Consider the following 23,851-nt stretch of genomic DNA (forward strand, 5'->3'; position numbering starts at 1 on the left):
GTACGTTGCATCACGTCAAAATAAAATGGGGTTGTTTGCAACAACAAACCGTGCGTTCGTGTTGGTGAGAAATGTCGCCAAGACCCTAATGTTCATAGTTTAGAAGGATTCTGCAATCTACATGCAGGGATTACCTAGGTACCATCTTTTAAGGGTCTGTCTCATTTGGAGAATTAAACTGAAATTAAACTTAAAAGTGACATTTCAATAATCATCGAATAACCCTGCTCGCAGAGCAAGATTACTTTTGACAGATATCGAATCATTTTGCATCGATGTCTTATTGGAATTGCTGGGTAGCACCAGCCATTTTTATGATTGGGTTATTTGCTAATTTTCGAACTGTCACTTTTAAGTTTAATTCTCCAAATGAGACAGAGCCTAAACTGGGTGGTGTAAATTAGAGGCCTGAATAAGAGAAACGCGGATAGAAAATATGAATCTGCCAATACTGCATTCAATCTTCTTAATCAAAGAACAACACATGAAAAGGAAGAAATGGTTTATGTAGATAAAATCTCACAATCCGCTATTTTATGTGCCCACATCACAAAACAATAGAATCCAATAAACAATGGAATTTCAATTTATAATCTATAAATTACTTGCATATATTATTGCAAACTAATGTAAAATACATTCAATTTTGTTTATTTAAAAATGGCATAAAATCGAAATTGGCCGTTTTCAGTATTTGAGCCAACATTTTGGCTGCTTGACAGGTCTCCTGCTCGATTGGCTGCTGCTTTTTGACGGTTCGATTGGCGGCACATACCTATCCGCGTTTCTCTTATTCAGGCCTCTAGTGTAAATCAAGACAAAATTTTCAAAACGACTTATCTGCTTTTGTAAACAAAGATTCGAACGACGATTTGACGAATCTGATAGCTCTCCCACGCAAACCAACACCATCAATAGGTAGGCGAAGGATTCCGCTACCTGTTGATGGTGTTGGTTTGCGTGGGAGAGCTATCAGATTCGTCAAATCGTCGTTTGAATCTTTGTTTACAAAAGCAGATAAGTCGTTTTGAAAATTTTGTCTTGAAATCAAGGTGTAAATAGGCGTGTGTATCGGATCGTTTGTCTGTGAATCGGTAGGTTGGGTGGATTTTGGTTGGTCTGGCCACCCTGGTTGTCAAACACTGTTTGACAGCGCTGTCAGTGTCGACGTCGCGACGTCATTTGTTTTAGACGAGTTCATTGCGCAGACACTCGTCTAATGGTGGTTTTAGACGTAAACAGTTGTTTTTTCGCTGCCGCTGTCATCACTCCACTTTTGTGCATAAGAAGCCACCACTAATTTTTGTTTCTTCGATAACTTTTTCAGGTCAGTTAGTCCATTTACCACAACTGTCGGAAATAAAATAATGGTTCATCGTGACGTGATTCAGTGGATTTCTGTGTGTTTCCTAGTAATTGTGTTCCGGAAGTTCCATTAAATATCTTGTAGTGATCCAGAGTTCCGCACTGAAATTCGAAGAAAATCTGGATCAGCTTATGTCGTGAGGTGGATCTCGGTAAAAGGATGGAAATGACTGTGTGTGAATACTAGTTTTCTGTGTGCGTCTTTCTCTTCATTACTGCTGGCCGGAATGGTTTGAGAAATGCAATAAGAAAGGAATAAAAAAATCCAATCAATAACGGCGAAAAGTGAAGTGATTCCTTGGTTGGAGGAGTGCTGCATAGATAAGTGGTTACAGATTTAACTTGCCCAAAAATGTTATTTCAAATGTGAAAATCTTAATAAATCGTGCGGTAAGAAAGGCCCGCGCACAATTGGTGGAAGGCGGGGTAACAATCTGGAAAAGTAGCAGATATATTGTGTTGGGTTAACTAGGATGGCCACTACCGGTGCATCGGGAGCTCCTGCTCGCAACGGCATCAAGGACGCAAACGGGCCCCGAGTGGTAACAATTCACAAGACGGAAACCGGTTTCGGATTTAATGTTCGTGGCCAGGTCAGCGAGGGTGGTCAATTGCGATCGATCAATGGGGAATTGTACGCCCCGCTGCAGCATGTCAGTGCCGTGTTGGATAATGGTGCCGCGGAGTTGGCCGGCATCAAAAAAGGCGACCGGATTCTGGAAGTGTAAGTTATGTTTCATAGTTCGAACTCTACTACTAATTAGATTAGAGCATCGCTCGGCGAGATAGATCACGTTCACTAGAAACACTTGCTGCATTTCTGCCATTCTCTTTGTTGCCGTTTGAAGAGAGAACCTGATTCTAAGACCTCCCCATCAGGCAAATCTGGTTGTGTTTTTTCTTTGTTACTGTGGTTCGTGTATCGTTTTTTTCTGCCACGAGCAGGTTTTGCTTCGGAGCAGGTTTTTTGCATTATACATGCTGGCAAAGTCAGCAACCGGAGAATAGGCTAGTAAAATTATAACATATCGCGAAAAGATTTGATTCATCGATCCTACTTCTATGGATATTTTTTAAGTTATTTTATCTGCATAATAGTAGAACCAACATGTTTGAATGTTTTTTTTTTCATTTTTCAATAGGTAATATTTATTCAAACTATGCGAATAGCTATTTGCATTAAAAGTTGAGAATAGAATAGCATTTATTTCTACTCTAATAGTTGCTATGTCTGAGTTAGAAGGTTTGAATTCAGCCGAGTGGACATCGTTCAGACAATAATCATTCACCATATATAAAAAATGTTTGGCCTCTAACACCACTCACAAAACTAAATTTATTTAGTAGTTTCATATGTATACAACACTTCGCGGATTAAAAAAACCATAACTTCACACAAACACTCTCTACTAAACATACGTATAGAAAACTGTTTCAAGCACAACTTTTCTTTCCGACCTATGTAAAAGTAAACAAATCGAGGTTCTATTACAGCATGACAATCACATTCGACTCTATGTAATACGCATCGATTTTACTGATTTTAAATCATGAAACTCTTTAATACAATCTTTTTACGAATCGACGTATCATAAATTTCAATTTTGAAGTTTCACTGTTACGAACGAACGGATATCTCGTTCGGTAGAATTAGGTCATGGAAGTTCCGACCGGAACCTTGATTAATCCACCTAGCGGTGATGATGCCTTTCTCGTGTAATATAAAAATAGTATTTTGTAACTTTTGAGCCAATAGTCCGATTCTGCCAAATTTTAAAAGGATAATGGCACAGAACCCCTGTTCTTTGCAATCTGTTGTGAGTAAATCGGTTGAGGATAAATGCAAAAAAGTGAGCCAGAGTTTTTACGCACACACATACTCATACACTGCCCATCAACAGATGTGCCAACCGGAACATTACGATCAATGCCAGTGAGGACAGAATGTGGATAGCGGATTGGAAACGACCCTATAGAATGAATAGTTTGACAAATCACACAGAAGCAATTGCAGGAACACCACCGCTGTCAGTAGGAACAGAAGCAACAGCAAGCCGAAAATAGTGGCAGCGAAGAAATTATTCGAGGAGCTCCACAATTTGTAAACGGGAAGAACAATGTCCAGAAGGAGTTTGAGGACATGGTTCACAGGATCCAAAAGGCGCTAGTATCGGCTGTGAATGAGTTCGATACAGTAGCACTGGGAGCTGATGTAGCGGAGCATGCATTGGCACTGATTAAAGCTCCACCGGAACAAACCGATATCTGCACAGTCCAGTTGTGTCCTAAGAAGCAGAGAAATATTTAATAATAAAAGATAAATTGGCTGAGGCAGAGAGTATACCAGTCTCCATGACTACCAAATGGGCAAGAACCTCTCCGAGAGATTGGAGGCCAGGGGGACTCTAGAGGCAGACGCGAGAGAACACTGTCGAAAGGAAGCATGGAATACCATAGTAGGCTAGAAAGAGAAAAGAAAGACGGCAGAAGCAAAAAGAGGTGAGAAAATGGAACACTACAAGGAAAAAAAGCTCGTCAAACGACTCGTCAAAAGCAGTCAAAGGGAGAAGCTTTGCTTGTCAAGGCTAACGACGCTATGAGGAGATCCGGAGCTGAGGGACTTGGGCGAGAACGTGGTAACGAACAGACGCACACAAATTGGGTAGCTGCTCTACGAGTTAAAGAAGAAACTTGATTATGCAAGAGCGCATTGCAAAATCGTTGGGCGCAGAGGCGAAAGTCAAAGCCTTAACTCCAGGGATGGTGATTTTGTGTAGGGATCTAGACGTGATCACGTCGGAACATGAGGTTAGTGGTGCGCTAACTGACAGACAGCGATGATTCGTCTGCCAGTAACCGCTGCTAACAAAACATTCAAGGTATGCAAATTGACGGTTGGATGGTCGAAATGTCCATTGAATGTCGCTCCGCCAGTAAATAAACAAGCGAAAAGATACTTTAAATGTCAAGGCTTTGGACACCGAGCAGGGGCTTGTAAAGGTCCGGACAGATCCTACATGTGTTGGAATTGTGGGAAGACAGGTCACAGACAAGAGACAGACTGCACGTAAAGTCCAAAGTGCACGTGTTGCACTCCAGAGGACGAAATTAACCACCAGACGGGTGGATACAAATGTACTGCATAAAAGAGAGGGATCGCAGGCCAGCATTAGTGTAGATAATTCAGATTAATCTGAATCTTTCCGATACCGCACAGCAACTGTTGTCTTAGTCAACGACAGGAATGATGTGCGATGTAGCGATAATGGCAGAGCCGTATCGAGTTCCTCCTGATAACGCCAGCTGGGTGTCAGATAGAACGGGAATAGCAGTGGAGATGTTTGGTGGAGGCTTCGTGATCGCCAAAATCAACGGAGTTTTCATATGCAGTTGCTATGCACCTCCTAGGGGGGCAGTGGAGCAGTTCAACCAGATGCTGGATCGGTTAACCGACAACCTAATCGGACAAAGGCCGGTAGTTATCGGATGTGATTTCAATACCTGGGCTATGAAGTGGGGGAACAAAGTAACCAATACAAGCTTTTGTGAATTAGACGTACGATTGTGTAACGAAGGCTCCGTTAGCACATTTCGTAAAAACGGGAGAGTGTCTATCATCAGCATCACTTTCTGTAGTCCTTCGATGAGCAGAAGTGGAGGACGAAAGTCTTCAAAACAAGGACCACTATGTTAAAGCGCTTCGACCGGACAGTTGAACCGATAACGTTTATTTTCATTCATTTATTTAGTTAACATCTAAACAGATAACACTGAATCAACAATTTGACGCCACAATACACGGTTCGAGGCCGCATCTCTCCATCCTCGGATACGCCCCACGCTCGCCAAGTCGTTCTGCACCTGGTCTGCCCATCTCGCTCGCTGCGCTCCACGCCGTCTCGTACCTGCCGGATCGGAAGCGAACACCATCTTTGCAGGGTTGCTGTCCGGCATTCTTGCAACATGTCCTGCCCATCGTACCCTTCCGGCTTTAGCTACCTTCTGGATATTGGGTTCGCCGTAGAGTTGGGCGAGCTCATGGTTCATTCTTCGCCGCCACACACCGTCTTCTTGCACACCGCCAAAGATGGTCCTAAGCACCCGTCTCTCGAATACTCCGAGTGCTTGCAAGTCCTCCTCGAGCATTGTCCATGTTTCATGTCCGTAGAGGACTACCGGTCTTATTAACGTCTTGTACATGACACATTTGGTGCGGTGGCGAATCTTTTTCGACCGCAGTTTCTTCTGGAGCCCGTAGTAGGCCCGACTTCCACAGATGATGCGCCTTCGTATTTCACGACTAACGTTGTTGTCAGCCGTTAGCAAGGATCCGAGGTAGACGAATTCCTCGACCACCTCGAAGGTATCCCCGTCTATCGTAACACTGCTTCCCAGGCGGGCCCTGTCGCGCTCGGTTCCGCCCACAAGCATGTACTTTGTCTTTGACGCATTCACCACCAGTCCAACTTTTGTTGCTTCACGTTTCAGGCGGGTGTAAAGTTCTGCCACCTTTGCAAATGTTCGGCCGACAATGTCCATGTCATCCGCGAAGCAAATAAATTGACTGTTGATCTGTTGAAAATCGTACCCCGGCTGTTACACCCGGCTCTCCGCATGACACCTTCTAGCGCAATGTTGAACAACAGGCACGAAAGTCCATCACCTTGTCTTAGTCCCCGGCGCGATTCGAACGAACTGGAGTGTTCGCCCGAAATCTTCACACAGTTTTGCACACCATCCACCGTTGCTTTGATCGGTCTGGTAAGCTTCTCTCGTCCATAATTTTCCATAGCTCTACGCGGTCTATACTGTCGTATGCCGCTTTGAAATCAACGAACAGATGGTGCGTTGGGACCTGGTATTCACGGCATTTTTGAAGGATTTGCCGTACAGTAAAGATCTGGTCCGTTGTCGAGCGGCCGTCAACGAAGCCGGCTTGATAACTTCCCACGAACTCGTTCACTAATGGTGACAGACGACGGAAGATGATCTGGGATATCACTTTGTAGGCGGCATTAAGGATGGTGATCGCTCGAAAGTTCTCACACTCCAGCTTGTCGCCTTTCTTGTAGATGGGGCATATAACCCTTCCTTCCACTCCTCCGGTAGCTGTTCGGTTTCCCAGATTCTGACTATCAGTTTGTGCAGGCACGTGGCCAGCTTTTCCGGGCCCATCTTGATGAGCTCAGCTCCGATACCATCCTTACCAGCTGCTTTATTGGTCTTTAGCTGTTGAATGGCATCCTTAACTTCCCTCAAGGTGGGGGCTGGTTGGCTTCCATCGTCCGCTGAACTGACGAAGTCATCTCCTCCGCTGCCTTGACTTTCACTGCCTGTACTCTCAGCGCCATTCAGATGTTCCTCGTAGTGCTGCTTCCACCTTTCGATCACCACACGTTCGTCCGTCAAGATGCTCCCATCCTTATCCCGGCACATTTCGGCTCGCGGCACGAAGCCTTTGCGGGATAGAACTTGCGTGTATCTTGAGAACGGCACAGCTGTTCCATCTCCTCGCACTCCGCTTCTTCCAGACGGCGTTTCTTCTCCTGAAAAAGGCGGGTCTGCTGTCTCCGCTTCCGTCTATAACGTCGAACCAATCGTTCCGTCGACTTCGACCCTTATACCCGACGTTGTTCTCCGCTGCGTCGTTAATAGCTGCTTTGACTGTATTCCAGCAGTCCTCAAGAGGGGCCCCATCGAGCTCACCCTCTTCCGGCAACGCTGCCTCGAGATGCTGCGCGTATGCAGTGGCGACATCAGGTTGCTTCAGTCGCTCTAGGTCGTACCGCGGCGGTCGTCGGTACCGAACATTGTTGATGACGGATAGTTTTGGGCGCAGTTTAACCATCACCAGATAGTGGTCAGAGTCGATGTTAGCGCCACGATATGTCCTGACGTCGATAATGTCGGAGAAGTGTCGTCCATCAATCAGAACGTGGTCGATTTGTGATTCTGTCTGCAGTGGTGATCTCCAGGTGTACCGATACGGGAGGCTGTGTTGGAAGTAGGTGCTACGAATGGCCATATTCTTGGAGGCAGCGAAATCAATTAGTCGTAGGCCGTTTTCGTTCGTCAGCCGGTGAGCGCTGAACTTTCCAATAGTCGGTCTAAACTCCTCCTCTTGGCCAACCTGAGCGTTCAAATCTCCTATGATGATTTTGACGTCGTGGCTTGGGCAGCTGTCGTACTCACGTTCCAGCTGCGCGTAGAATGCGTCCTTATCATCATCAGTGCTTCCGGAGTGTGGGCTATGGACGTTGATTATGCTGAAGTTGAAGAACCGGCCTTTGATCCTCAACTTGCACATTCTTTCATTGATCGGCCACCACCCGATCACGCGCCTTTGCATATCGCCCATCACTATGAAAGCTGTTCCCAGCTCGTGTGTGTTGCCGCAGCTCTGGTAGATGGTATGATTACCTCTAAACGTTCGCACCATTGATCCCTTCCAACAACCCTCCTGCAGCGCTACGATGCCGAATCCACGGTCCTTGAGCACATCGGCGATAACGTTTATAATCACGATAATAAAGAATATGAAAAAATATAGATAACGTTGATGCGGCCGAGCTGATGAGAAGGATGGTAACATCGCAAGATGTCGCAATGCCGCAAAAACTGGAGCCTAGAAGTAATCGGCGTCTAGCGTACTGGTGAAACGAGAGGCTCGGTGTGCTACGTGCTGCTTGCCTCAGAGCCAGAAGACGAGAGCAAAAAGATGAAGGACAAAGCCATAAAGGATGAGCGTAAGGCGGCGTTTCGGGAAGCTAGGACCGTATTGGAACAAGCCATTAAGCTTAGCTAGTCATATTGCTACAAAGAGTTGTGTTTATAAGCAGAGGCAACCCCTGGCGTATCGAGTCGTGATGGAAAAGATCAAAGGTCCGTAGCCTATTTATAAATATGGTCCCAATGAGCGATTACGCGCTTGGAGTATTTAGAAAAAAAAGTGTGGTAGATTTTTTAAATATCGTATAAATTGAGCCGAAGGGTCTTGCAATTCCATTAAACTTTTTCCATAATTTGGGACAATCAGGGAAATTATCAAGAGAGAAATAATGCATTTTTTTTAAAACATCTTCGGAACTTCTAATTGTAATTATTTCTGGAATACTTTCGGAAATCCCTTCAGGTTCTCCTTGGAAAATATCAAAAATTCTTCCAATATTTTTTTAGCAATCTGACAGGAATTCTTTTTGGAATACCTCCTGGAACTTTTTTATCGAGAATTCCTCCTGAAAATTTTCTTAGAAATAGTTTAGGAAATTCTTTTATAAAATCCTCCGGAAATTCCTTCGAAGTATCTTCTTCAGCGTATTTGCTTAAAATTTATTTCTCAGATTTTTTTTCCGAGTTTTCCTTCAGAAATACTCTTGGATTTCTTCCGGATATTCCTTTGGAGCAGCGGTTCTCAACCTTTTTCTTGATAGGTACCCCTTCAAACTTTTGCATTAATTGAGGTACCCCCTTTAGAAAGTAGGCTTCTAAGCCTCTTGAAAGAATGATTCCGAGCCCATTGAAGGGAGCCTTTCGAGCCTCTTGAACGGAGCTTCTGAATCTCTCGAAAGTAGGGTTCCGCAGCACTTGATAAGAGGCATCTTAGTCTCTTGTAAATAGGCTTTCGAGTCTCTTGAATGGCGGCTTTCGGGCCACATAAAAGAAGGCTTCCTTTGCATCTTGAAAGGACGCTTCTGAGCCTATTGATAGAAGAATTCCGAGCTTTTTGAAGGGAGGCTTCCGGGACTCTTGAAAGGAGGTTTTCGAGCCTCTTAAAATGAGCTTTCCGAGCTTTTTGAAAGAAGGCTTCTGTGCCTCTTAAAAGGAGGCTTCTGAGCCTCTTGAAAGCAGCTTCTGAATATCTTAAACATATGTTTCCGCAACTATTGATAAGAGGATTTTGTGCATCTTGGTGACTTTTGAGCTGCTTAAAAGGAGGCTTCTTTGCATCTTTAAAGGATGCTTCTGAACCTCTTGAAACTATGCTGTCAGCCCTCTTGGAAGAAACCGAGCTTTCTTCCTAGCTTTTTGAAAAAAGGCTTTCTGTCCTCTTAAAAGGAGGCTTCCGAGCCTCTTGAAAGCAGACGTCCGGGCCTATTGAAAGGAAGCTTTTGAGCCACGTTAAAGGAAGCTTTTAAGCCTCTTGAAAAGAGGCTTTCGAGTCTCTTGAAAAGAGGTTTCTGGGCTCCTTGAAAGGAGACTTCTGGGCCTCTTAAAAGGAGGCTTCTGGGCCTCTTGAAAGGAGGCTTCCGAGCCTTTGAAATGAGGCTTCCAAGCCTCTTGAAAGTAGGCTTCCAAGCCTCTTGAAAGCAGGCTTCCAAGCCTCTTGAAAGCTGGCTTCCAAGGTTCTTGAAGGGAGGCTTCCGAGCCTCTTGAAAGGAGGTTTCCGAGCCTCTTAAAAGGAGGCTTCCGAGCTTCTTGAAAAGAAGGCTTCCGAGCCTCTTGCAAGGAGGCTTCCGAGCCTCTTGAAAGGAGGCTTCCGAGCCTCTTGAAAGGAGGCTTCCGAGCTTCTTGAAAAAAGGCTTTCGAGCCTCTTGCAAGGAGGCTTCCGAGCCTCTTGAAAGGAGGCTTCCGAGCCTTTTGAAAGGAGGCTTTCGAGCCTCTTGAAAGCCTCTTGTAAAACCTTAAATAATAAATAAGCTCCGATTGGAATTGTAATACGTCCGCCGTATTATGCATTTTCATTCGAGATACCCCCTAGGGCCAGTTGAGGTACCCCCAGGGGTACATGTACCCCAGGTTGAGAACCGCTGCTTTAGAGAATCCTTCTAAAATTTATCCGGGATTTTTTTCTGGAAATACATTCCAAATATACTTTATTCTTTATATGTATTATTCCCTTCGGAAAATAATTTAGAATTTCCTGAAATAATTTTCAATTGAATTCTGAAGCAAACTCCTAAAGGAGTTTTCGAAAGAATTCCTAAAGGAAATTTCGATGGAATTCCTAAAAGAATTTTCGAAGGAACTTTTGAAGGCATATTTAAAGGAATTTCTGTAAGAATTTTCCAAGGAATCCTTCAGGAATTCTTTCTGAAATTTCTTTATGAATTTATTCGGAAATTCCTTTAAAAATTTATTAGGATATTCCAGTGGGGCTCCCTAACTTCAATCTACCTGTGCACTGGATTTAAATTTGAGGAATTTTTGAGCGGAAATGCATCAAATAACTAGATTTTGATTAGCTTAAACGACTCTGATAATTTTATTGTTCATTTGGGCTGTAAAAATATCAAAATTATCGTTTTTCGTATCAGTGCACAGGCAAAAAGTAAGGTTACGCGACGCCACGGGAAAATTCCTAGAGTTTTTGATGGAATTCCTGGATATTTCCGAGGAAATGGTTTTCCTAAATAAGTTTTTGATGAAATTCACGGGTTCATTTCAGAAAGAAATCCCGGAGGAGTTTTAGAAGAATTCCAAATGAATTCCCGAAAGAATTTCTGGATATTATATTTCTTAAAGGTATCCTTTAAAATGAATAATTTTTTGCTCATCTGTTTAACCTCCTTTTATAGTGCAACCACTTCTATAATTATCGATGTCCTGTTTTCCCTTCAAATTTATGTATACCCTGTTTCAAAAATTATTAAAATATTCTGAAACATGTGTAACATAAAACCGTGAAAGCTGCTTCGAAATGTTACGTATTTTTTTATAATCCTGGAAATTTAACGAAAACCCTGGAAAAATTAGGGAATTTTTATTTTGAAAATGAGTCGACACCCTGAAAATGTTATCAAAAAATATCTCCGGAACCTCTTTAGACGAAAACGGAAATTAAGAGCCGTCGTGCCTTCTACCGCCTCTTGTACAGTTTACCAAGAAAATATATGATTTGGCTTCCCACCGTTGTTGAGTTGGATGAAATGATTCTAAAGTAAACAAAATTCAACTCAGATCGTCCTCAGCGACGACGGAGTAATATTGTTAGATAAATATTATGCGCGCGGTTGAAGATTGGAACAGGTTTGTGTTTGTAATAGAAAAGGAGGTATGGGAAGATCCATTTATTATGAAACGCAAAATATGACCATTTTTACACCTCACCTCCATTCCTTATATCTTACAGTTTTTGTATGAGACATCTGAAAAATTTTGTATGGATTGTCACACTTCTGCAAACCACCCTCCTCCTCTAAGCGTTACGTTATTTATGGATGTTCCTGAAGGTTCTACGGGGTCTCCTGTTAGCCTTGCGAAGAAAAATGTAGGAGGGCCAATCCGAAGAAGACTACATAGTTCGATTCTCCAGTCTAGGATGTTTTCCGTTGTGCTTGCCACACAAGATTCAAAGGCGGGCATATAAAAGCCTTCAATAATACAGTGGAAATACTAATATAACAGTTGAACAGCAGGCAAAGTTCCAGTTGAAACGTAAATTTATTAAAGAAGATGTAGGCACTTTATTTATGGGCATTTCGTTCGAGAATCGTTGGATGCAATTCGACCGAAAACTTATATTTTTTCGTGTTTTGTTTATCCTGAGATAAAGGTGGGTTCTGGATTGCTTATGATGTGAATTGTGTTAATATTTACTTTTTTTTCTTACTCAGCTGGGACAATGCTGCCTTGCAGTCGACAATATTTTCGGTCATGTTTAGCTGTAGACGCGTATTTTACAGTTTGTCTAACGAAAGCTCCTGCTTACATTTACGTCATGGTTAATATTTATTGTGATCTTCTTCTTCTTCAATGGCTCTACATTCCAACTGAAACTTGGCCGACTTTTAAACTTAGTATTCTATTAGCATTTCCTCAGTTAATAATTGAAAGCTTTTCTATGCCCGCCATTGCATGAGTATAATAACATAATACATTTGGGGTATTCACGTAGCGCTTGGTTATTCAGTGTATTTCTTGTATACGTGGTATATTTAGCCAAATATTTACGAGTATTTACGGTATTTCTTTCAAAGGAAAACAGACTTACGCGACTGTATGACGATACACTTCGATTTTTATGTGTATTCGTTTACACCGATATAAAATACCATGCTCAAGAGTATTGATATGACATTTTTCAGAAAATCTATATCACACGTGGAATCTTGCTCTTAATAATAGAGGTCCGGCAAGTTCCTATGTGCGAAGGTTTTGGTTGAACATGACATTTGAGCGAGGCTGCTTTTCTCATTATTATATGCTGCGTTTCAACAGGGCAACTTAAACAACTTAGTTGAACTCAATTGACTTGCCAAAAGATGAACATATTCAACTTTCTTTTCGTTCAAGTGAATTAAATGAAGGTGCTTACACGTTCAATTCGCGTTTAATTCAAGCAACTTGTTTAGTTCACATGTCTTGTCTAAACTTAGAATTACGGATAGCGCTAAATAATATTCTAAATATATGTCGCATGCACATATTCAACAGTGCGCCCCTTGCATCTAGAAGTATTAAAAACTTCCATCTTTTATTCTCAAATAAGCTGCAACAAAGCGTCCCAGACCATTTAAACAATATGCATTATTTTCTCCTTGGGGCCGTCCAGAAACCACGTGGTCATATAGGGGGGGAGGGGGGGGGGTTTGGAAAATGACCACGATAAGCCACATGGGGTGTTGCTCTCGAACCACGTGGTTTTTTTTTTACACGAAAAACTTTTGGTGAATAACAATAGCGGTGTAAAAAATACAAATCATCAAAATTTAATGATTTAATCATTAAACGCAAAGCGCATCTTAGAGCCGATGCCCACGTAGCGTCTTTTCAACTCAGTGTTAAAATGAATTTAGCATTAAGCATCGAGAAAACCCGGTAACGCAGCGTCGGTCGCAACGCCGATGCATATCTGAGTTATTTGGCCAACTTAGCTTTAGATCCTATTTCCATAAAAAAAATAAACGAAAAAACAGGTTGCGTTTCAGTCTCAATTTCCACAAAAAAAATTTGGGAAATAAAAATGAAAAAATATTAAAAAAAAATTCCGCCGCAGATGGTTTTTGGCATCACGCCGCCGACACTTTTGCATCAGCGGACTACAGCTACAATTTTGAAAACTGTTCATGTTTTTACAATAATTCAAGAAAAATCTTCAAAAGAATATCTTTTTTTATTCAGGAAAAATCCAGTAAAATAATTTCCTGTAAAAACTTTGACCTTACTTCATACAATCCTGATAAAGTGCTAGCATTCAGAAAGTTTTTTGAACAATTCTCTGGAAAATTTTGCTTGTAAATTTTGCTACAAATTGGTCATGAAAAAAAAAAACAAAACATCTCCAGTGTAAACGCCGTCTGAAAATTCAAAACAGTCGACTGCAGTCTCGTGGGAAATACATATAATTTTCGGTGGAAAAAAATGTTCATATTTTCATATTTTTTTACATTCTAATAAATTTCTTCGACAAGTTCTTCCGAATCTTCACCAGAAATTCTTTTTCATTTCCAAAATAAGTTTTTCGAACATTTTAGGGAGTGCACTTCAAAATGTTCAGTCTCCAGTTAGCCTTACGAGCAAAGGCGTAGGATTGCCAATCCGGAGATGACTAGTTCGATTCTCGTTCCTGTCTAGGATGTTTTCGGGTGTCAAACATTGTCGATACCCTAGGTATAATGTATCCATCGTACTTGCTACATAAGATATATAATCGTACAATGGCTGGCATTTAAAAGAAGACTTCTAAATTTTTCAAGAAAAAATCTTCTGAATTTTCATGAGAAATTAAATAGCCAATGCCACATGAAACACTTTGATATTACCGTTGATTTTTTGTTTTTGAATTTTTGTTTTCAAATTTGGAATTTTGAAATGAAATTTTTTACGCTCTTTGTGAATTCTATCACGTTTTTTAAATTTTCCAAGTATTTTTTTAAGGTACACCGGGGCAAGTTGAAATGCGGGGTAAGTTGAAACGGAAGCTGTAATTTAGATAGGAAATGACCGAATGCTCTGATTATTTTTTCAACAAACTACTCCCTAAACGCACCTTCTGACTGCCATTCCCGGAAGATTGTAGCTTTCATAACCAATTCCTGCCATTGTTTATTTTTCGCCCTTTGCAAAATCCAAACCAACTATTTGACGTGCCAGTGAAACAGGTCTCAAAATGATGTTTGATGAGTTTTTTCATCAAATTTTCACGGTAGGTAATCATTCAATGTTGAATAAGCATAATGATTATGAAAAATCGACGAAAGATACGTTTGAATTTTTGTATTTTGGTTGTTTGATATTGCTCCGCATGTTCAACTCGTCGGGGCAAATAGAAATGCGTGGTGCGGGGCAAGTTGAAACAACAATTCAAAACGTCACACACGCAATTAAAAGTAATATTTTTTCCAAGCTTCAACATGGACAATGAATATTCGAAAAACATAAATTTATAAAAACATGCAAACTTCTGAAAATAAATATAATAAATTTTCGCCCATTCCGTCACGAATGCAACCCTCCTACAATCTGCACTAGAATGAAAAGGGGTCATGTTTGAACTGAAGTTTTGAGATTCTTAATCTACTGAGCACTGAGCACTCTCAGAAAAATAAAACATAGAGTATGTAAACATTTCGTTAACTCTACTTCCACTTCCCCAGCTGCCTATTTCTCCAATCGAACAGTTTAAGAGAGATATGCTGGCTGGTTAATTAATGTGCATTTATAAGAAGCCACAATATAATTAATCATGGTGCAGAATATACAAGTGATCCAAATAATGAGCCATCCTGAATAGTAATCCAAGTGGTCACCAGTAGGGGGAAATCAATTTGATAAATTTTCAGCGTAGTGCGTTCTCCAGAATTTGATCTCCGAAAATACGCTTTTGACCTTGTTGTACACTGCCCTTATTCGCATTAGAGACCCATGTCATTTTCTCCGACTTGAGTAATTTGCCGTTGAATTTTTCAAACTTGTTTTACATGGAGAAATGAAAAAAAAAGTCTAATAAATTTAAAAAAATGCTATTGTTTTTTTAAATTGACATAATATTCTTATTCTGTATATATTGCTGTGGGACAATTAAAAGAACCATACTTAAGTTTATTTTTTGTGTAAGAGAGTATCAAAATCTGGACTGTCATTTTTATGTGAGCAAATATCAAGATGAGACAATAAAAGTGGGATTTGTTTTCAAATTTTTAGAACAAAGCCTACTATCAGTTTTTCTTAAACAATCTTAAGCTAATTTCTGAAAGAAAATCAAAATCGCCTCAAACTTACATGGGACTCTTATGTGAATCCTGGCAGTATTATAGACACCTTTACAACCGCGTGATTCTTGAGTCTCATTGAGTACATACATTTTGTTATTAATACGGCAAAATTAGCTCATGTCTGTATATAACGCAGTGTTTCAACTTGCCCCGATACGCGGGGCAAGTTGAAACGATGCATATAAAAAAATAATTTAAATAAACAAAATATTTACGAAAAAGTTTGTTAAGGTTGCTTATTTTTAATGTATAATCATTGGCCCGAACTAGCAAACATCGCAAACGGATTCAAAATATATCAAAGGGTGATTTTTTTACAGCACTTCGAATTTCAACTTTGATAAAACCGTTTCAACTTTTTTTTTTTTTTTTTTTTGTGTCTTTATTAAGGAGACTTTCAGCCCGAGGCTGGCTCGTCTCCGATCGATTCAACTTGCCCCGGTGTACCTCATAGTAAATATGGACACCGTCGTTAGCAAAAATGAGCAGCACCGTTTAATTTTTTTTTTGTGTAGAAGCCATTAATCAAGCATTTCTTTCACGACTTCCTGCATATGATCCGCAACTCATTTTCGTAAAGCCTGTTTTTACGCACTGTCAAAATGCCATCTAGCCTAATGGCTTGTACCAGAATTACTTCTGACATATCTTGCCCTACAATTTCTTTTTCGAGACTCATCCCGAAGGATCGCAATGCGGTTTTAACAACCATTTAACAATCGAAATGTAATTTCTGTCATGGATGCCCTTATCGCTCATTATTCTCCCTGACGTTGAGAAACATCAAACATCATTGTCATGTGATGAAACTGAGGCTGTTCACTATCTTTGTCACAGGAGGATGCTCAAAAACAGACGTGGTTCTAGTTACAATACTACAGGATGTACTCTTTACTTGAGATAAATAGTGACCATGTTACTAAAAAATCACTCGCTACCAGGCCTGCAATCATTGCTGTTGATGGCAAAAATCACCACAATGATTTACTACAAAAGAACAAGAAGCGACTTCGTTGTGTCCACTCTGATTTTTCGAAGACATTTTCGGTCAGATTAACTCTCTCTCTTATGTAAATTTGTTGACCCTGGAAAAGACCGATATTCTTTTATTCGTACGTCTTCTGTTGAGGTTAAATAATATTCAGCAGCAACAGCAACTAGGACCACGACGGCCATCACCGACACTGATGGTATCTCGTTGCAACCGCTACTAGCGATGTTCGCTTTCCATCTAATTTTGTTAGAACTGAGAATTGGTGACAAACACGCATATTGCTTGATTTTGATGTCTCTGTTTGCGAAGTACGAACGGGATTGATTTGTTTACCTATTTCTAATATTGGATTCAATATTTTTAGAAGACTATATAGAAGCATTGACTCTTCCTTGATCGAATGGTTCAAAAAATTTACAATCCTTTGAAAAATGATTGTAATTTTACCGTTGAAAGTCTATCATAATTTCGTGACTTCGGTTTTCGCAATCGCAAAGTGTACTTACTTTACTTACTTTACTTATGGATCCTGTACACCTCCGGTGGTGCAAAGGGCCGACTTGAAAGATCTCCATTCTGAGCGTTGCCCGGCTATCGCTTTAACCTGTTGCCAGGTTAGATTTCGGTCGACTTCTTTTATTTCTTTATTGAGGATTCGCCGCCATGAGCCTCTGGGTCTGCCTCTGCTGCGATGTCCCGCTGGGTTCCAGTCTAATGCTTGTTTACAGATTTCGTTTCCGCCCCTACGTAGAGTGTGGCCGACCCAGCCCCACTTCCGATCCCGAATTTCTGTTGCTATCGGCCTCTGGTGACAACGACGATGGAGCTCGTTGTTTGAGATCCAGTTGTGAGGCCACCAGGCCCGAATTATATAGCGCAGGCATCTGTTAATGAACACCTGCAGCCGTTGAGTGTTCTCCACTGATACACATCATGTTTCGCTAGCGTATAACAGCACAGATTTCACGTTAGAGTTGAAAATTCGTATTTTGGTGCGTTCACTTATCACGCAAAGTGTACCCGGTATATAAAACACAGACGTAGTCATGACAGAAAATCACTCTAACAAAGTAATAGAAGATAGATTAGACTCTGTGACATTGTATGAAATAACTAGTCGCGGTGTCTAGGGGGAGGGGGGTATTTACCCTCTCCATTTAATTTTATTATTTGAAATTGGATGAAATAACCAACCAAAAAATTTTCAAAATTTTGAAATTTCTTTACTACCATGATGAGCTTTCGAACCTGGTGGAGTCTAAAACCATTATTTTTGCAAGCATTAATTTTTGTTGTAGTTTTTGTAATAATAGCGACATCATACCCCCCTTACACACGATCAAGCATGTTTGACAAACATTAGTGCGCCCCTAGGATAATAGACAAGTTGGTGCAATGTTTGACCGTGTGTAGAGCTGTTTGACGAACCAAGTTGGTCAATACGGTTCGTCAAAAAATTCTACACCACGGACGCGCTGACAGCCATAAGGATAATAAGGAAAAGGAAAGAAATAGATGCGTTGCACGGTGACAGTAAATAGAATGACAGATACAACATCTGTACTACGGAAATACAATCAAAACATCAGACTCGTGTTCTTCCTACGCTCAAACATAGCTCCAACTTGTGTGAAGTCCTGGAGGCGGAGTCAATGTTTGTCAAACACGCTTTACCGTGTGTATGGGGGTACCCATTATCGGCGATGATAAACTGCTAACGAAAGATCAAAAGATGAGCGCAGGACTGGAATAAATTTTGAAAACTCTCGGTAAAGTCTCGATACAACGACTCGGTGCGCTTACAACACTATACGAGTCGTTCAAAAGGGATTTCTAATACAGGACGTCTTGACAAAGAAAGCTGATTTATCAATTAACTGTTAATCATCTCTAGCTGAGTTAACAAATCAATTTCAGCCCTGCGCTCCCTTGCATATTTTCCTCTTTTGATATTTCGTTAGCACCGATCATGCCATAAACAAATAAATCATCAAATAGAATGTTTGCGCATCGGAGAGATTCTATTCAGAAATATATAGTTTCTATGTTAATGTACACGAGATTTAATCCAGCAGCAGTAAACGAGTAAACCGAATGCTAATATTTTTGCACATCAATTCTATTGATGGCACTGAACTGTCTGCCTCTTGAGTATGACCAGAGCGGAAAAAGAAGTTGCAAAATAAAACAAAACGCCCATTTATGACGCAATATATGGTACACTAGAATCCCTTTATCACCTAATTTTACTTTGGTTTTTGTGGATTGTTTCATAAGGTGAGCTTACGATTTCATTAAATCCAAAGGTCAATCAAGCAAAAATAAACCACGTTAAAAAGGACCCCAGTATATTGCGTTATTTGTAGTTGCATATCTTCTTCCATACTTCAAACAGCAAGCATCTATTTAATATTTATTTGGTTACCATTAAAATGTAGAAGGAAAAGAAGTTGTTGGATGTTCATCTTGAAAGGTTTTACGCGGAATTTTATTTTGCCAAAAGAGTTTGTTTCTAAAAACCACCAGATAAAAGTGAAGACTTTTCTTTTTTGTGTATGTAATACTTTCAATTGGAGAGAATGGGAAACTGAATTCCATTCAATTTAGTTCAACTAGTTTAGACATTGTGTGTGTTTACAATATCCCTAAGCTTTCATGTTGTTGATCTACCAATTTTAGCACAACAAGTGACATGCAAGGGGAGAAGCTTTGCCAGTGTTTACTTTTGAATTTGATAGTTTCCTTTACAAATTTTGACACAAACGGCGCACATACATAGGTTGAACACTTAGCCAATTACATGAGAGCCATTTGATGCCATCCACTGAGTGCGCCACACTTATAGGGAGAAGTTGGGTTTTGAGAAGCGTTACGTTCCATCCAAAATTGTCGCTTAACGCAATTTGTGCATCTTTCCTTAGGTGGCAACTACAGCCGAACAAACATTGTTGGGATAATCTGTGCAAAAACAGAAGAAAATAGATACGCACTTGACATTGCACGGTGGGATGTGCCATCGAACAGATCGTGATTGCGCGATTGGCCTCTCGAATAACATGAGCCGCTCTCGCTCGGGTACGTACATATTTGTGTATCGTTGCTAAAAATAAGCACCCGGAGAAAATAAATAAAACACCAATGTGCAAAGCGGAACCTGAACCGATCTAAATAATCATTTGTTTTTTTTTCTTATCGTTGCCATATCTGTGTCCAGTAGAGTGTTTCAAATTTGTCCTTTTCTGCTCCGCTATGGTTGAACGATTTTATTTACTATTTCAATTTACTTCCCGTAACTCTCGCTATTATGATTACAATTTGAGTGTGTGTCATTCAAAGTTTGTGTGGCACTTACGTTAAGAAAAATATTCATTCAATCATTAGTGATTCATTACATGTGATCGTAATCAAATTCAATAGTGTTTCACAAATTGACACAAATTAGTCACAATTTGAACCACTCTATTGTCCAGATTCCTCAATCTCGCCAGTTCGAGAGAGGAATCATGTCATGTGGTCTTCTTGGATGCGCTTGTGTGCATCTATGAATTATGCATAGTGAAGAACAGACGTTGGACATGATAGTCAATCAAACGAATGTATCTAATTGTGGTAGAGGGTAACATATGGAATAGATACCCGCCCGCGCAGAAGAAAGTAACTCAATAATATTCCATAACGACCTGGATAACAGAGGTTGGTATGAAATGAATTTGCGTCTCTTGGAGAGGCGACTATACTACAAAATACTGGAAAATCATTGATTTTCCCTATGCAAGCTTCGGATTGTCTAACACAATTGTCACGTATAACCCTTATTATACTGAACGGAAATTCGTTGAACCTTTCTAACGTGTTCGGGTCAATATGACAAGAATCGCATATTTCAAAATGCAATATATTTTAAACGCAACAAAGTGCATATTTTGATCTTCTTGCCTTTTCCTATATTTGTAAACGTTGACCTACTTGAAGAACGTTCCTGAAGAGCTAAAAAACTCACACTTACAATGTTCGAGGATCATATTGACCCGGATTCGACGAAAACGATTCTTCCACCGATTTCCAAGAGATAGTGGTCAGGATGCGCATTTCCAACTACTGTTCAGGGTGTTGGCCATCTTGTCCTTCTCTTCGTTTATCGGAAATGAGGATGCACTGTTGGGTGCATTTTTAACCGCAGCTATAAGCCCAATCACTTCACAACCTCATAGATGTAAATCTCCGAAAGGATCGCGGCAGCGAATTTCCCTTCGTATAGCAGCGGCCGATTCAATGGTGGCACAATAGATAAATTTCATTTCTCCGGATCTGCATGCTGCTGGTTAACTCCATCCGTCGTCTGGTGTACTTTTCCAGCTTCCGCCGTCAGCGGTCGACATTATTACACTGCAGAAAGATCCTTCTATACTGCTTCGATGTATTTTCCAGCAAGCACTCGGATGAAAGACAGCGTTTTGCTTGAGAATTGTATTTCATCAAGCTGACAGCGAGAAAAAAACGGGACCAAAACCTGAAAACGCCCGTTTTTACGCACGGCACACTACGTTTTTTTTTTTCAGATATGTCCAACTCGTATGTTGTAATTTTTCCAAATAATTTTGGAGCTCATACCTAAAGGGTGTCTACCCGGTACTCGGTTCAACACCAATAGCTCACCATTGCAGGGCTGGTACCGGTTCTTTTTTAGTGACTTGGTCACTTTTTTCGGGTAAGTTACTAAAGTCTTTTTTTAAGCTCAAATCACATAAGACTTTCGAAATAATTAACTTTTCAATACTGCACAGAGGCAAACAAACTATCATGTCCACCATCACCACGTCAATGATCAAAATTAAAGGTTAGGGTTCTACTCTACATCCAAATTTCGTGTGGTACATTATTCTAGCATCTTCTTCTTATTATTGGCATTACACCCCCACACTGGGACCGAGCCGCCTCGCAGCTTAGTGTTCATTAAGCACTTCCACAGTTATTAACTGCGAGGTTTCTAAGCCAAATTACCATTTTTTGCATTCGTATATCATGAGGCTAACACGATGCTACTTTTATGCCTAGGGAAGTCGAGACAATTTCCTAACCGAAAATTGCCTAGACCGGCACCGGGAATCGAACCCAGCCACCCTCAGCATGGTCTTGCTTTGTATCCGCGCGTCTTACCGCACGGCTAAGGAGGGCCCTATCATTCTAGCATGAAAAACTAATTTCAAATAATGTAGCGATTTGGGTACTCGTCGATAAAGTTGCTTTATAGTCAACTGATGGATGTATAGAAAATGAACTCCTAATGCTTGTTAGCTCAAAAGTGGCTCCTAACTTCTTGCTTTGGAATTCCCACTAAAACCTGGCCAGCCTTTTAACTCGTTTATTAATTTTTTAATTATAATTTAATGAATAGATTCCATGCCACTATTTATGAATGTTTATACTGCGAGGTAAGCAGAATGCGATCGCGAATCCAGCGCCAAACTGCAGACCTTTTCTAACATTTTTGAAAAAAAAACTTGTAATATCCATAATCAATTAATTATTATTATTTATCCAGACTAAGGCCGAAGTGGCCTGTGCGGTATATAAGAGTCTTCTCCATTCGGCTCGGTCCATGGCTACTCGTCGCCAACCACGCAGTCTACGGAGGGTCCGCAAGTCATCTTCCACCTGATCGATCCACCTTGCCCGCTGCGCACCTCGCCTTCTTGTGCCCGTCGGATCGTTGTCGAGAATCATTTTCACCGGGTTACTGTTCGACATTCTGGCTACGTGTCCGGCCCACCGCAGTCGTCCGATTTTCGCGGTGTGAACGATGGATGGTTCTCCCAGCAGCTGATGCAACTCGTGGTTCATTCGCCTCTTCCACGTACCGTCCGCCATCTGCACCCGACCATAGATGGTACGCAGCACTTTCCTTTCGAAAACTCCAAGTGCGCGTTGGTCCTCCACGAGCATCGTCCAGGTCTCGTGTCCGTAGAGGACTACCGGTCTAATGAGCGTTTTGTAGATAGTCAGTTTGTTATGGCGGCGAACTCTATTCGATCGGAGCGTCTTGCGGAGTCCAAAGTACGATTTCCAGCCACTATGTGTCTCCGAATTTCTCTGCTGGTATCATTTTCGGCAGTCACCAGTGAGCCCAAGTACACAAATTCTTCTACCACCTCGATTTCGTCACCACCGATGCAAACTCGCGGTGGGTGGCTTACATTGTCTTCTCTTGAACCTCTTTCTATCATGTACTTCGTCTTCGACGTGTTGATGACTAGTCCGATCCGCTTGGCTTCCCTCTTCAGTCTGATGTAGGCTTCCTCCATCTTCTCAAAGTTACGTGCCATAATATCTATGTCGTCGGCGAAGCCAAATAGCTGGACGGACTTCGTGAAAATTGTACCACTCGTGTTAATCCCTGCTCTTCGTATTACCCCTTCCAAAGCGATTTTGAATAGCAGACACGAGAGACCATCACCTTGCCGTAACCCTCTACGCGTTTCGAAGGGACTCGAGAATGCCCCTGAAACTCGAACTACGCACATCACCCGATCCATCGTCGCCTTGATCAACCGTATCAGTTTATCCGGAAATCCGTGTTCGTGCATTAGCTGCCACAGCTGGTCCCGATCGATTGTATCATATGCGGCTTTGAAGTCGATGAATAGATGATGTGTGGGCACGTTGTATTCGCGGCATTTCTGCAGTACTTGGCGAATGGCGAACACCTGGTCCGTGGTGGAGCGTTCGCCCATAAAACCCGCCTGGTACTGCCCCACGAACTCCCTTGCAATTGGTGCTAGTCGACGGCATAAAATTTGGGAGAGTACCTTGTAGGCAGCGTTCAGCAATGTGATTGCGCGGTAGTTGCTACAATCCAGCTTATCGCCCTTTTTGTAGATGGGACACACGACACCTTCCATCCACTCCTGCGGCAAAACTTCCTCCTCCCAAATCTTGGTAATGACCCAGTGCAGCGCTCTAGCCAGTGCCTCACCACCGTGTTCAAATAGCTCTCCTGGTAGTTGGTCAACTCCAGGGGCTTTGTTGTTCTTCAGCCGGCCAATCTCCTCCTGGATTTCCTGAAGATCCGGAGCCGGTAGAATTATATCCTGCGCGCGTTCCCCCAGGTCCATCACCATACCGCCATCTTCGTCTGCTACATCGCCATTCAGGTGCTCCTCCTAGTGCTGCCGCCACCTTTGGATCACCTCACGCTCGTTCGTAAGAAGGTTCCCGTTTATGTCCTTACACATATCGGGCTAATCATTTAAACTATTCATATTTAATCTTTTCAATTCTTCATGAACTTCTTGGTGTTTTAAAGAAACCAATAGTGAGTAAGGAACTGCTCAAACTATCA

The 23,851-nt window shown here is 41.4% G+C and overlaps 1 protein-coding gene across 1 annotated transcript in view; it reads left to right on the top strand.

Moving 5' to 3' along the window:
* Positions 1-1,241: 1,241 nt before the first annotated feature.
* The window catches only part of LOC134224839 (sorting nexin-27), a 55,025-nt gene continuing 32,415 nt past the window's right edge, over positions 1,242-23,851 (top strand). Inside the window, exon 1 of the mRNA XM_062704441.1 lies at positions 1,242-2,089. Coding sequence (XP_062560425.1) covers positions 1,839-2,089 — 251 coding nt within the window. The 5' untranslated portion in view covers positions 1,242-1,838. The remainder of the gene's footprint in view (positions 2,090-23,851) is intronic.

Source organism: Armigeres subalbatus, chromosome 3 (genome assembly GCF_024139115.2).
Source record: "Armigeres subalbatus isolate Guangzhou_Male chromosome 3, GZ_Asu_2, whole genome shotgun sequence".
In the NCBI taxonomy this organism is placed as follows: Eukaryota; Metazoa; Arthropoda; class Insecta; order Diptera; family Culicidae; genus Armigeres; species Armigeres subalbatus.